The sequence below is a fragment of the Bison bison genome, unplaced genomic scaffold (assembly GCF_000754665.1).
Source record: "Bison bison bison isolate TAMUID 2011002044 unplaced genomic scaffold, Bison_UMD1.0 scf7180017864217, whole genome shotgun sequence".
NCBI lineage: Eukaryota > Metazoa > Chordata > Mammalia > Artiodactyla > Bovidae > Bison > Bison bison.
The window spans coordinates 3,614,361-3,629,922 of NW_011494789.1; the positions used below are offsets into that span (position 1 = coordinate 3,614,361).

The 15,562-nt window shown below is 54.4% G+C and overlaps 1 protein-coding gene across 1 annotated transcript in view; it reads right to left on the reverse strand.

Moving 5' to 3' along the window:
• GFRA2 (GDNF family receptor alpha 2) overlaps nucleotides 1-15,562 on the reverse strand; it is a 106,137-nt gene that overhangs the window by 89,328 nt on the left and 1,247 nt on the right. The window contains exons 2-3 of the mRNA XM_010845443.1: nucleotides 10,823-11,137; nucleotides 2,342-2,425 (exon numbers count right to left, since the gene is read on the reverse strand). Coding sequence (XP_010843745.1) covers nucleotides 2,342-2,425; nucleotides 10,823-11,137 — 399 coding nt within the window. The remainder of the gene's footprint in view (nucleotides 1-2,341; nucleotides 2,426-10,822; nucleotides 11,138-15,562) is intronic.

Sequence of the window (15,562 nt, forward strand, 5' to 3'; positions counted from 1 at the left end):
CAGCATCCACATGCCAACTACCTCCTCAATCTGCTGGAGTCCCCAAGCACTGCCTCCGAAAGAGTGGCCCAAGGTGGTTTTCTATCCAAAACTAATCAAGAGATGTGAGAATCAAATGTCTGTGCTAGGAGGGGCCTCAGCCAGTCCATCAGCCAGTTCAGCCCCTGAGAGATGGGCAAGGCTCATCACAGAGTCATCACAAAGCCATAAACAGAGACAAGATGGGTACCTCAGCCATCACCCCATTGCAGGGTGTGACAGTGAGAGCCCAGGGCAGGCCACTCCATGCAGGGACCATCTGTGAAGTCACCATCCCATCCACCGCCATCCCCGCCACTACCAGTGCCAAAGGCACATCCAAATGGTCAGTCTTTGGCCACTGCCTCCCTTTTCATGGGTCCCAGGATTTCTCCCACCAGGTACATGTGTATCACCACCTCTTAATCCCTTAGAGCATGCCTTCTCAACAGAAAAGGAGGGTATCAGCCCTAAAGGAGCAAAAATGGGCTCCTGGGTAAGCAAAAAAAAAAAAGGAGATATGACAGTGGCATGTGGCCCTCCAAACCTCAACCCTATCTGACAAAATTTTACTACTTAGCATTGGCTATGGACTGAATTGTGTCCCCACCCTAAATTCATGATGCTGAAGCCTTAAACCCCCTAGTGTGACTGTATTTGAAGACAAGGCTCTTAGGAGGTAATTAAGGTTAAATTAAGGTCATATGGATGGGGCCATGATCCAATAGGATTAGTGTCCTCATAAGAAGAGGAAGAGGCCTTTCTTTCTCTTTCTCTCTCTCTCTCCCCCCTCTCTTCTTTGTATCTCCCTGCTCCAATCCCCCACATCCTTCCCACCCATCTACACCCCCTACCCTAAGAGGACACAGTGAGAAGGCTGCTGTCTGCAAACCATGAAGCAAGCCCTCTCCAGAAACCGAACTTGCCAGACCTTGACCCTGGACTTCTGGCCTCCAGAACTGTGAGATAATAGACTTCCATCATTTAAGCCATCCAGTCTAGGATATTCTTTTATGGCAGGCCCAGCAGACTGAGACTATTTCTCTCTTTAGAATTAATTTTTCTCCTTAAAGGGGCAACAATGAAAAAAAAGAAAAATTTGGGAAATACTGTCCTGGAGAATTCTTCATTGGAAAGGGCCCAGGGTCTCGCTAGAGAGTCTTTCATTTCAGTCTAGAGTTCTGCTTCTCAACTGGCAGTGACTGTTCCCCTCAGGGGACAAGTGGCAGTGTCTGGAGACGCACTGGGTTGTCACAGTTTGCGGGGCTGCTCCAGGAATCCAGTGAGTAGAGGCCAGGGATGTTGCTAAACACCATACACAGGACAGCTTCTGCCACAGAGAGGATTACCCAGGTCAATGGCAACAGCGCTGCTATTGAGAAACCTTGGTTTAGAGCAAAAGAAACTTCAGAATGTTTCACAGTCACAAAGTGCCACAAGCCTGAGATTTGGGGCCCTACACTCACAGGTCTCGGTGAGAAAGCCCACCCTGGCCCTCTCTAAGCACGACTGGTGACTCCAGAAAGCTCATCCCAGCCTCCACAGAGTTCCCAAGACCAGAAGGCCCTCCCCAGTGCCCAAGTAGAGGTAGGCTGCCCTAGACCCATTGGTCACCCAAAAGCCAGAGGGAACAAGGTCAAGAAGAAAGAACCAAAAAAACTCACGGGGCTCCTACACACAGACCATGGCAAGCAAACTGGAGCTCAAGTGAGCCTCTCACTCCCTAGGCAGCCTGAGGCAGGAGTGGCCAGGAAGCAGAGGCTCTCCTCAGAGGGATTTCAGAAGCAGAACGCCCAGGGGAGACAAGAATTTCTGAACAGAATGGACGATGGTGACAGGAACACAGGCCACCTCAACTAACAGCTCCCACAAGCCCAGCAACATGCTCAGCCATGGTCAACCATTGGTTCATTCTGACCCTACGGCCATCCAACAAGATAGGTGCCCTCCCCTCTGCACCAAAGAGCAAACTGAGGCACAGAGAGGCTGAGCAAATTTACCAAAGTAGAACAGCTGGAAAGGACCCAGCCAGGCAAGATGAGTGACAAAATGGGAAAGCAATACCAGATGTCAGATTCAAGACCTCCTGCATGGCAGGTCATTCTAGGCCATTCCCATAAATGCTTTAGGCCACACACAACCTCGGTGGTGGTGAGAAAGGGGGAAGGTGTCATGGTTTTCTCTTTACAGATGAAGACCCCAGATTTGGAGGTGTTCAGGGGCTTACTGGCGAGAGGACATCTCACCCAAGCCACAAGGTTCGATCTGCCAGCCCCAGGGGACCTGAGCAGAACTGTCAAGGCCCCAGCACAAGCCCACTCACCTGAGAAGATTGAAGCAAGCCTGAAGATGTCCGAGAGGCGGGCGGTCACTGGCTCATAAGGTGAGGCTTCATAAAACTCCTCGCCTGGAAGAGAGAACCGCATCAGACCAGGCTCACATCCTGCCCAAAGCTTTGCACACTTTATGTGGGTAAGGTATTTCTCTCCAACCAGAGCAGATCAGACTGCCCAATACAGCTCTCTCATGACTCCCTGCATGCCCCGGCCTCTTCTAAGGACTTCTATATGCTTCTGGAAAGAAGGCACAGGGGAAGGTGGAACCCTGATACTCACCATGGAAGGCCAGGTATTAAACAAATCCCAGGATTTGAAGCCGAAGGACTCTCCAACAGTCATTTAGTACAACTTCCTCATTTCACAGGAGAGGGCTCTGACGTGGCCCAGAGAGGTGAAGCAACCTGCCTGAGACCACACAGCTCCTCATGGCAGACCTAGAGCTACCTGGCCCTGACACTAACATCCTCTCCCATCACAAGAGACTGGCTCTGCCCAGGCTTACTTGGGTGCATGCATCCTCAGTCGTGTCTGACTCTTTTGCGACTCCATGGACTGTAACCCACCAGATTCCTCTAACCATGGGATTCTCCAGACAAGAATACTGGAGTGGGTTGCCGTCTCCTTCTCCAGGGGAACTTTCCAACCCGGGAATTGAACCCACCTCTCCTGCATTGGTGGGCAGATTCTTTACCACTGAGCCACCTGGGAAGCCCATACCCCAGCTTAAGGGGACAGGATTTCCCCATTGCTTCCCACCATGTCACCAGGAGTGACTGGCTGAGGTCCATTGGACGGAGGCCTGACCAGTGACTCCTGTATGCCTTCCGACCTGTCTTCCCCTCCACCTGCTGCCCCTCCCACAGGCTCTGGGGTGCACCAGAGGCTCGAGGATGTGAATGAGTGACAGCAGATAAATGGCGGATGACTGCCCTGGAGACCCAGCACCACCTCAGCGGGACTCCTGCCCCCTCCACCAGTGTACCTCAGCAGGAAAGGGAAGATCCTCGAGATGGACATGATGGTGAGAAGAAATCAATGGATAATCACTCAGACTGTGTGTGCATGCAGAGGGGGCGGGGGAGACAGGTGATGACCACAGCCTCACACATTGATTTCCTGTCCACCTGAGGCCCAGAGCCACAGGCAAGCTCACCACCTAAAGAGGAGGCCATGGGGGTGGCACCCCTGCAGGGGGCCACCTGCAGGAAGGGGCCGGCCTCCGGGGCTGGCCTCCGGGGGAGGGGGTCTTGGAATCTGCTTCTTCAGCCAGGCCCCAAAGTCACCCACAGGCTAGCCCCTGACTGGCTCTCTGCCGGTCCAGGGACAAGGCATCTCTCCACTATACTAGGATGACCCCCCAAAAAAGGGTACAGACCCCCCCAGAGGACATGAAGGAAGAGCATGCCCCCTGAGAAGTGGCCCCACCCTTCACTGTATCTCACAAGAACACCCTTAGGCCCCACCCGATCCAGCACACAGGGCGCCTTATGCACAGGGGGTGCCCACTGGTATCTGCCTAACCCAAAGATGACTCTTTGGTCCAGGCCTGTCTCCAACCCCACCTCCCCCCCCAGGGCCTGCAGGGCCATCATGGGCTTGCAAGATCTCAGCATCCTCCCCTTTGCCCACCAGCACTGGAGAAACTCCCTGACCGGGGGTGGGGGCGGGTGGAGCGTACCAGCCATGCTAGCTGGTGCAAACAAATAACAAGAGAACTTAGGAAGCGCTTTTGTAATAACGATGAGGTTATGTTGTGCTTTCTTCATACTGGCACTATTAGAAGTGCTTTAGATGTACTAACTCATTTAATCCTCTTAATTTCCCCAGGGGCTAGGCACTATTATTCTCCCTATTTTTCTGATCAGGGACTGGGGCATGGAGATGCTACAGCACTTGCCCAAGACACACAGCCGGTGAGTGGCAGAGCTAAGTTTCAAATCCAGGCTGTTGGCTCCAGAGTCCAAGTACTTAACCAGTATGAATACTGCCTCCAAAAATAAAAAGTGTTACCGAAACCAAATTCTTAAACAAGTACTACCAACCCTGAAGATTCATTGGAAGGACTGAGGCTAAAGCTCCAAAACTCTGGCCACCTGATTCGAAGAGCTGACTCATTGGAAAAGACCCTGGTGCTAGGAAAGACTGAAGGCAAAAGAAGTGGGCAGCAGAGGATGAGATGGTTGGATGTTATCACCAATTCAATGGACATGAGTCTGAACAAACTCAGGGAAATAGTGACAGACAGGGAAGCCTGGTGTGCTGTAGTCCATGGGATCGCAAAGAGTTGGACACAACTGAGCGACTAAACAACTCTTGCATACTTTTCACAGAGCTGTCTTCTCCTGGCTGGACCACTTCCCTACAGCAGGGCCTGTCCTTCCCTATAGCATCTGACACAGCACTGTGCCTGGGTACAGATAGGCTAGTATGACTGATTGGCCCAGGGGATGGATCTCTGGGGAAAAAGAGCCTCTTCCATGACTGGTTGGGAGGGGCCCATCCTATTTAAATCAATTCTCCTTGCCTGCTCCTGCAGCAGAATTCACCATCAGGAAATCTGAGGTCTGCCTGGCAGCAAGACTGAAGTCAAATGCAGGATGTCAGACTCCAGGCCCACGAGCTGGGAGAGGACATGTAGGAAGAACCCTGTGCACTTCACATTTGCAGAAGCAGGATGACCTTGAACTTCAGCATTGCCACTGGAGGAGGCAAGAAGCCTGGTCTCAAGTGCCCTGTGCAGCCAACAGTGACATCCCTCCCCTCACCCCAATGTAAATACTGGTGATTACGGGGGCGGTTATGGCAGAGGGGAAGACGAGCTCAAGGCCACAGCTCTACCCCAGGGCAGTGGTCACTTTTCAGTTACTCAGTTGTGTCCAGCTCTTTGTGACCCCATGGGCTGCAGCATATCAGGCTTCCTTGTCCTACACTGTCTCTCGGAGTTTGCTTAAACTCATGTCCATTGAGTCAATGATGCCATCCAACCATCTCATCCTCTGTCACCCCCATCTCCTCCTGCCCTCAGTCTTTCCCAGCATCAGGGTCTTTTACAATGAGTTGGCTCTTCATGTCAATTGGCCAAAGTACTGGAGCTTCAGCTTCAACATCAGTCCTTCCAATGAATATTCAGGGTTGATTTCCTTTAAGATAGACTGGTTTGATCTCCGTGCAGTCCAAGAGGCTCTCAAGAGTCTTCTCCAGCACCACAGTTCGAAAGCATCAATTCCTTGGCATTCAACCTTCCTTCAGAGAAGGCAATGGCACCCCACTCCAGTACTCTTGCCTGGAAAATCCCATGGATGGTGGGCTGCAATCCATGGGGTCACTAAGAGTCGGACATGACTGAGCGACTTCACTTTCACTTTTTACTTTCATGCATTGGAGAAGGAAATGGCAACCCACTCCAGTGTTCTTGCCTGGAGAATCCCAGGGACGGGGGAGTCTGGTGAGCTGCCGTCTATGGGGTCGCACAGAGTTGGACACGACTGAAGCGACTTAGCAGCAGCAGCAGCAACATTCCTTATGGTCCAACTCTCACATCCATACGTGACTACTGGAAAAACCATAGCTTTGACTATATGGACCTTTGTTGGCCAAGTGATGTGTCTGCTTTCCAGGACAGTGGAAAGGGGTCTACTTAGAAGAGTCCAGGGTCTGGTCCCACCAGCAGCTTGCTGTGTGCCCTGTGAGGCCTACCACACCTCTCTGCATCTCAGCCTCCTGCTAGAATGATCTCAAGGCCCTTGGCAGTTGGGACTGTCTGAGAGTTCAGCTCCCAGCTCTGCCCACACATGGACTGCTGAGGTCCTCAGTCCATGCAGTGAGCTCAGCCTCAGGTGGGGAGGTGACAGGTAGGGCCTCTCTCTCAGAGGCAAAAGGTGGGACTAAGTCTGTAGGAATTGCATCCACCAGCAGGGGCCCTGGAGAAGCGAGAATCTAAGTGCAAACCCACATGAGTCTCTCCACTCCTTGATCCCCTCACCCGTCCAGACCCAAGTCAGGTTATCAAAATGAGATAAGGGGCTGGCTTCCTCCTACCCTCCCAGGCTGACTCCATGCACAGAATACATATTTATCACAAAGAAGACTTATTTAACTTCTTACAAAACTCACATAACAGAAACTGACAATGCTAAGGTCAGGAAGATCCCCTGGAGTAGGACATGGCAACCTACTGCAGTATTCTTTCCTGGAGAATCCCATGGATGGAGGAGCCTGGTGGGCTCAGTCCACGGGGTTGCAAAGAGTTGGACACAACTGAAGTGACTTAGCACACACACACGCACAAGGAATAGGGAGGAAGTGCCTGCATCTTCCCAGGAGACCACTCTTCCCACTCCAGGAAGAGCCCCCTCTCAGGAAGACTCTGTCCTTCGGAGGAACACCACCTGCTGTTACTAATAAAAGGCCTCCCGGTTCCCCAGTCAGCCCCAAACAGAAACCACTGGCCCAAAGACCCAGGGGAGGGGACTGAGCAGTCTGCAAGGGGTAGGGAGCATGGTTCTGAGGAAGGAGAAAAGCAGGGGCCTGACTTTCTAGAGTGGACCCAAAGAAGGGCCTCCCAGACTACAGGTGCCCACACAGGGCCCAAGGCTTCCTCAGTGCTCTCGCCCTCTGAAGCACACAGTAGGTATTTAACAGATGTTTGTTGAGTAAATGAACCAACAAACCATCTCAAGCATTGGGATCCAGAGACTCTACAGTCAGAGCCCTCTTGGGTTGAAGGGGCCTTGAAGACGTGGCAGAAGGCAGCATAAAATGCATATTATGCTTTCTGTTGTCATCAAAACACCTCACCACCCAGCTCCAAGCAAGGTCCCCAGTGCGCTGATGTGGTGATGCTGAGGGTGCCAGTCCAATGGGAAGGGTCTCCAGTGGCCCATCCAGCTCTCTAGCCCTAAACTCTTCTATCCCCTCCCTTCCCATTCTGCACCTACAGCAAGCCCACCCACCTTCTGCCCAGTCTCCCTTGGGTTGAAACCAAAGGCCGTGGAAAGAAAGCAAAAACCTAAACAAACCGGCTTCCTGAATTGGGGCCCTTACTGTTCTGTGCATGGGGAGAAGGATATGGCAACCCACTCCAGTATTCTTGCCTGGGAAATCCCAGGGCAGAGGAGCCTGGTGGGCTACAGTCCTTGGGATTGCAGAGTCAGACATGACTGAGCAACTAAACAGCAACATGGATTTGTCAGTTTCTGTTATGTGAGTTTTGTAAGAAGTTAAATAAGTCTTCTTTGTGATAAATATGTATTCTGTGCATGGAGTCAGCCTGGGAGGGTAGGAGGAAGCCAGCCCCTTATCTCACAGAGAACAGAGCGCCCCTCTCTGTGGCTAGTTCCCTCTCTTTGCTAATTTCAAGTTCTAGGACTCCAGGTTGCCAGCAACAGAGAAGTCACCACTCAGTTCTTGAGGAATTACTATGTTACTAATGGTGGTAATACTGTTAATAATTCCAAGCCTGTTTATTCCTAATTTTAGGGCAAGTTTGAAACTTCTGAGCCACTGGTCAGGAACTCATCACTATCCAGGCTCCACCCTGGGCCCAGCTTCCTCCTGCCCCTCCAGCAGCTGGGGCAGGGGAGGCAGGCTGATGACCCTCAGATTCCAGGCTGACACCTCCCCTCCCCTAAGGGCACAGTTCCACATCACACCCCTCTCTCTTCTTAACCTCAGCCTCTCCATTGCTTCTGTCCTACTTTAGAATTTAAACTAGTCGACTCTCTTTTTTAAAAAAGTCATCCTTTGTTCTCTATCTTCACATGCTTGCTAAGTGGCTTCAGTCATGTCCAGCTCTTTGCGATCACATGGACTATAGCCTGCCAGGCTCCTCTGTCCACGGGATTCTCCAGGGAAGAATACTGGAGTGGGTTCCCATGCCCTCCTCCAGGGGATCTTCCTCACCCAGGGAGCGAAACCACATCTCTTTTGTCTCCTGCATTGTCAGGTGAGTTATTTACCCCTGAGCCACCTGGGACGGCTACGGCTAAGTCACTTCAGTCGTGTCCGACTCTGTGCAACCCCATAGACAGCAGCCCACCAGGCTCCCACATCCCTGGGATTCTCCAGGCAAGAACACTGGAGTGGGTTGCCATTTCCTTCTCCAATGCATGAAAGTGAAAAGTGAAAGTGAAGTCGCTCAGTCGTGTTCGACTCTAGCGACCCCATGGACTGCAGCCTACCAGGCTCTTCCGCCCATGGGATTTTCCAGGCAAGAGTACTGGAGTGGGGTGCCATTGCCGAAGCCCTGTATATTCACACCAGAATTCAAGAAGTTGTCCACAGTCATCATTCCCAGTTCCCCAGCTCCCAGGCACCCCGCTAAGCAGGCTTCTGCTCCCAGTGGCCACCTAAGGAGTCTCCCCAAGGGCACCAGGTACACTCTCCATCCCTCTCCTGTCCGGCCTGAAGTCTTGGAGGCTGTTGATCCTCCTTCCTTCTGACAGTGAGCTCCTCCCAAGGGGCTCCCTCCCACCTCACCCCCACAGCCTCCTCATCACCCCTGCAGCCCATCTTTCAATGGCAGTGATCCCAGTAGTTCAGTTCCTGACCTCCTCCCAGTGTGACTGTACCCAATCCCTTGGCCCCAGTTACCACCTGCAGGCTGCTGGTGACTTCTTTTTTATTTTTTATTGTAGTTGATTTACCACATTTTTATTTATTTTTGGCCACACCCTGCAGCATGTGAGATCTCAGTTCCCCAATGAGGGATCGAACCCACACCCTCTGCATTGAAAGTCGGAGTCTTTATCACTTCCAAGGAAGTCCTTGCTCATGACGTCTCAATCCTTAAGTCCAGTCCCCCTTCCTCACCTGAGCCCCAGCCCTGCACGCCCAGCTGTCTATAGGGCAGGGCCGATGAGGGGCATATAACCCCAAAACAAACGCATATCTCCAGCCCTCCCCCGACTCAACACCTTTGCCGTGATGAGCCCCCTCAGCCACTCAGCTGCCCCAGACAGAAGCCTGGGGGCCCTCCCTGACTCTTCCGGCCTTTCACAAAGACCTGTTGATTCCAACTCCTGGGCAGCTCTTAGATCTTTCTTTCCTACCACTGTCCTTGTTCAGCCGCCATGTTCCTGGCCTGCACCACAGCAGTGGCCTCCAAACAGTCTCTCCAATCTGCTCTCCTGTTGGAACCATGTGAACTTTTTCCTGAAGCACAGATCATCACATAAAACCTCCAAGGGGTGCTGCCCACCAGATCCAAACCCCTCCCATCTCTCCTCCTCCATCCCCACTCCACTTGCCTCTAGGTGGTGGTAGTGGTAAAGAACACATCTGTCATGCAGGAGACAGAAGAGATGAGGGTTCAATCCCTGGGTCGGGAAGATCCCCTGGAGGAGGGCATGGCAACCCACTCCAGTATTTTTGCCTGGAGAATCCCATGGACAGAGGAGCCTGGTGGGCTAGAGTCAGACACGACTAAAGCAACTTAGCACCACTGAGTTACCTGCGTGTCTGTAAGGTCAGCTAACCTGCATTACATGCTGCCCTTTGCCCAAGCTCTGTCCCCCACCTCCCACACTCTCCCCACATGCCTTCACGAAATAACTGCACCTCACTCTTTAGTCTCAGCCTGAAGCCCACCTCTTTCAGGAAGGCTCTCTAGATTTTGCAAAAAGGGGTTAGATGCCCTTCTTTGGCTCTTCCAGAGCCCCCAGTGCTTTCCGACAGCACTCACTACATCACCAAATGACAGAAAGTCCCTGACTTATCTGTGTCCCCCGAGAAGAGGAGCTCCACAAAGGCAAATGCTGCCCCAGCTGCTCTGGACTATTAATGCCTAGCAGCCAGGAAACTCCCAGTAAACAGCTGTTGAATTAATAAATGAATGTCTGACCCAGGAGGCCTGCAAATCCTCCACACCCTAGTCTGGAGGCGGAGGAAATGGGGGAGGTGGTTGAGAGGCTTACAGGTTTGGCCTTGGAAATTGGAGGAGGGCTTGCCCAGGGCTCTGGGACCTGCTGCCCACGTGCCCTCCAATCCCTGCTGATGGTGCCTAAGACAGGTCAGGGGTCAGGAAGCTACCAGAAGGGCAGGCCTCCTGGAAGCAGGCAGGCAGAAGAGGGGCAGCAGAGAGTGGCAGGGGCTGGTCTGCTCACATGCAAACCTCACAGCTCCGCCCGCACGCAGCCAGTCCCTTCTCTCTCCTCTGTGCTTTTCTCCATCCACCTGGGCACTCTGGCCTCACCTGCCCTTGTTACCGCGACACACAGCCAGCCAGCCAGCCTTGGTCCACTCCCCATCCAGACCCCCATCCCCTCTCATTCCACCACCCTGACCCTTTCTCCTCCCTAGCTCCTCCTTGGTCTGTCTCTCCAGCAACATCTGCGCCCCCCCTCTCCAGGTCAGATGATTACCTCCTCTGGGTGCTAGGTTGCCCAGGAGGTGGAGAGAGACACAGCGGGCCAGTCCATCCCGTTACCAGGCCCTCCCGCTGAACCCAGGACCCTGGCCGGCCTTACCCTCGGTCAGCCCCAGGTGGATGCTCCAGTAGATCTGCAAGCACTGCAGCTCCTTCTTCATGCCCCGCTTGCAGCGGCAGTCGTAGAGCGGGCTCTCCTGCAGCACCTCCAGGGCTGCCTGGCACTCCTTGTTGGCCAGCATAGTGTTGCGGTCCCGGCCGGCCAGGCACTGGCGCAGCGTGCGGTAGCGGGAGCTGCAGTTGGATTCGGCCGCGCACAGCTCATTGGCCCGGACACAGTCCACTGGGGGGCGCCAGCCGTGGAGCTCGGGGCCCTGCGGGGAGGAAGGGCTGGCCAAAGAGCGGAGGGTCTCGTCTGGGTGGTGGGGAGGGAAGACAAGCATGAATGAGGGCCGCAGTCTCCGACCCCAGAGGCAGGCCTGGGGGCCCTTCTGGGAGAGTCACACCGGTTCTATTCAACACAGCAAGGCCGATTCAAGGCTGCCTGCCCCAGCAAGTCAGAGTAAGCGCTGCTAAAGGGGCCCAAGATACCACCATCTCTCCTCAGACCCCAAAGGAGAAAAGTTGTCTTCGGCCCTGGCCCTACATGACCCTTTCCTGGTTCCTTCCACGGCCCTGGGCCCAGGAGCACAGCCCAGAAGAGCCAGAGGCCCCAGCCAGACCACAGACGGTCTAAGATGCCAGGAGTCCAGAGAAGGATCCCACAGCCTCAGCAGAGAGCTGGCGGCTGATGGGCCTCCTAGGGCAGGCCAAGGGGAGATCTCAGTTTCAGAGTAGCCAGGCCTCCTGCCAGCCACCTCAGGTCCAAACAGGTCTGGCCAAGGAACCAGCTAGGCTGACTGGTTAACTCTCACAGCCTGTTAGGCTCTCAAAGACCAGATCAGTCTTCGAATTCCACCCTCAGAAAACTGAGGCCCAAAGAAGGGACGTGACAACTCAAGGTCACACCCAGGCTAAAACGGCCCCTCCGACCCCCAGTCTGTCCATTTTGAGTCCCCAGACTTCATAAGGAAACAGGGACAGACAAGCCTGAGGTCTGAGGAGAGCTCAGAGGGAAGCACTCCTCTGGGGGACCCGGCCCTCCACACCATCCTGTCCAACAGAGACAAAATCCACCATGGAGACAAGTTCCACCCCAGCCCCCCAAAAAATGCTGGGGCCCAAGCAACTCCATCCCACCACGCCCACAGATACCTCTCTCTGTCTCTGTCTCCTTCTCTCTCATTTCTTTTCCTCTTTCTTTCCTCTGCTCCCCACCCTTCCTTGATACCCTCTCCCCTCTGTTTCTCCTTCTTTCCAGAAGCCAAGTAATAAGTCAGCTGCAAGTGGACCCTGACCTCGCACATGGACCCTCGCCTCCCCAGCATGGCCTCCAGTGTCCAAACCCACAGTCCTCGAAAGGGAAGGGGTCGGGGAAGGAGATACGGAAGGGAAAGGCACAGAAAGGGCCGCTTGGTCCTTCCAAAAGCAAGCTCCCCAAACAGACATCATCCCAGTCCCCTGGTCCCCTCCAAGCCCCTCACTCAGATCCTGCCCCACAAAAAGGCCATGCCATGGCCCAGAGCCAAGACTGAATTTTCCAAGACCAGAAGAGTGATGGGGGGGTTTCCGCACTCCATTCTGCCCCGAAACATAATAAGATCTTAGGCAGAAGTCTCCCCCATCCCCTAATCCCAAAGAGTCTCCTCCATTTTGACCCAGAACTCCCACTTCTCACTCCTTTCTCCCAAGAGGCCCTGCTCAGGGAGCAGCTAGCACAGGGAGACAGCGACACCTAGAGGCAATGTACTGCACTGCAACCCTGTCACTACCCACAGGGCCATAGAGGGGAAACGCATCTAGAAATGAACTCCTGGCGGGCCAGGCCTATCCCACCAAGAGAGCAGGGGGTGGGCCTGGGGTGGAGAAAACCTCAGGGTCCACAACAAAAGACTTTCTTTCTCTAGCTGACCAGACCTCTACCTCAGGACAGGAGGAGCTGACAGTTATGGCCAGGCTTGAGCAAGACCACTAAAGAAACCAGCATGGAATGTGGGCATAGACATAAGGCATCTGCCCAGGGTAGGATGGAGAAGCGCCCTCCGGCCCAAGCCCAGGCGGGGGCTTTATTGCCAGGCTTCAGCAAACTCCTGGGTCTCTGCAGGACTCGTGTGCAACAGGGCCCTCCAGGATCAGCTCTATTGACCCGGCCTCACCTGTACCTGCCGTCCCACCTAGCCAACCAGGTAGCCAGCCTGCTGGAGCCTTAGGACTGGCCCAGCCTTGGGCCTTCCACTGACTCTCCTCACCCCAGCATCCCAGCAGGCGTCTCCTCTTCCACCTTGGCGTTACCTGAGGCTGCACAGCGGGAGATAAAACGAGAAGGTGGCCTCCTCCCCAGGCTTAAACGTCAGCACACTAGCCTAGGGAACTGGGGCAATAAGGACACTTCCTTCCTGCCCTACAGGTGGGTCTACAGCCCCAAGAGACATCCTTATAGAGTCCTGGGCTCCTCTGCCTAAAGCAAGGGCTTCCCTCTTCCTTTCAGCTCCTGGGCAGAGAGATGTTCCATAGGAGGGTCAGTGCATTTTCCAACCAAACTCCCTGACCACCACCTACCCCTGACTCTTCTCGGTGGTCCCATGACCCCCAAAACCAAGAAGTCCAGCCAGAGAAAGAAATCATGGCAACCTGGTGCCTCTGGCCAAGAATTCTAGGTGAGTAAAGGTTGGAAGGTATTCTGGTGATGTTTCCAGGTTCTAGATCAGGAGAAAACTCGGATCTCTCAAGGAAAGCACAGACATGTGGAACAGCTTTTGGAGACACAGCAGGGACTGTGAGACCACAGAGACCTACAACCGCCCAGGTACATCAAATGCCCCGATGAGAGGGAGAATACCAGTGGGAGGTGGGCTCTCTGACCAACCCTGGTCCCCACTCCCATCACTGTCCCCATCTCACTTTCTCTCTGGGTTTGTCAACACTGGAGGTCAGGATGGCTGGGCCAGGAAGGCATGCCCACGCCCAGACCTCACTCAGAACCTTGGGAGGAGTACACCGAAGGCCCCTGCTCCTAGGAACGTGCTTCACTCTATCCCTGACTGAAAACGCCCACCCCACTTCTCAAGCTCCAGAAAAGCCTCTCCCCAAAGCCAACTTTCCAACCAACTCCCAACTGTGGGCTCCTTGCCAGGCAAGGGCCCTGGGGCTGAAATTTCCTTAACAACCAACATATCCCTAGTTCTCGGCTGGCCTAACCCAGAGCCTTTCAATGTCCTGTGGTCACTCAGGCAACACGCACCCCAGCTTTGAGAAGGGGCTTCTCCAGAGAAAGGAACTGAAAGGATGTGGCTGCCCCCCCTGCCGCTTTTCCTCCTCTCATCCCCACCCCCACCAGGGTCACAGACACCAGGGAGGCATCTCTGAACAGGACCCCAGGCACACCTACACAGGCTCAGGAGAACAGTCTCTCCTCAGGCCCCTCGGCTGGGACCCCCACCTCTGCAGCCTGGGGGGCTGGACTGGAGACGACTAAGGGACTATCATCCACACCTGGGAGCCCTGCTGGCCTGGGATGTGTGCAGTTCAGGAGCAAGCAGTCTGGCTGCTTTTCCTGAAATACAATTTTCTTTTCTTCTTGGCCCTGCTCATTCTTGGCCCCAGAAAGCTGGGTTTTCAAACCAGCCGTGGGAGAAAAGGTCAGCTTTTATAATAGCCCCTTCGGAGTGAGAGGGTTACCGGGAAAGGCTTGCAGGAGCACAGTGGGGCCCAGAGCAACCATCCCAGCCCCTCCCTCAGCCCCTCCCACCTGAGAACACTATTGAGAAGAGCCACCTCTGGCTCCCTGAGGCCCGACTGTGAAGGCCACACCCTAGAGCTGGGCCAAGCCCCACGGCCCCTACGAATGCAGGAGGGGCTGGCAAAGGGCCCAGGGCCCGATCAACATGGACTGGACTTGAATCCCTGGTCCTAGTCAAGACACTTCTTAGGACACCCTTCATGGCTTTCTGTGACCTGCACCTAACTCCCTCCTAGGCCTTCCCTCTCCCCTCCTCCAGGAGGGAAAGGGTGCTCTTATGACCCATCTGGGCAGGCTGGCTCACCCTGGCTACACAGCAGGCCAAGGTGGTGGGAGCAGCATCCACAATGAAGCAAATGTGTGGTCCTTACATATACACACACACACACACACCCCGTTAGCCTGCCCTCTCTCTGGAGCACTTACTGGGGCAGCAGCCTTGCCTGGGACTCCAGGTCAGCACACAGCCTTTCCAACACCCACTTTTACTCACCTCCACCCCCAAGAATGCTCCCTCTACACCCGCTTCCCAAGCAGCTGAGATTTCCTGCAGCATAAAAAGGGGGCTAGGGATTGGGAATTCTGGGTGGGAAAAAGACAGTCGGGGTTCAGGGACACCAGGCAGCCCTCCCTTCCCTGCCCTTGGGGGAGAGGGCTTACAGAATGAGCAGTGGTCTTTGTTCAGGCCAGGTTTTCCCCTCAGCCCCCCTCCTTCTTCACCCAAGGAAGCAAACTTTGGCCTCCCTCCCATCTCTTCCCACCAGCTACCGGGTGCCTCCGCCCCAAAGGTGGCAAAGACAAGGCTGTGAACTGCGGCTCAAATCCTCCACTCCCGCCCACCTAGATGGCTCGGGTCTGCGCGGGAGGGAGGGTACAGGGTGGGGAGAAACTTGAAAAGTGTTTCAGGGAGTGAAGCCGCGGGGAAGGGATTCGGAGAGTGGGAAGCGGGTGTCTTTTCCAGGGGTTGATTGGCAGGCGGGGGGTGGCTGCCAGGACTGCCCC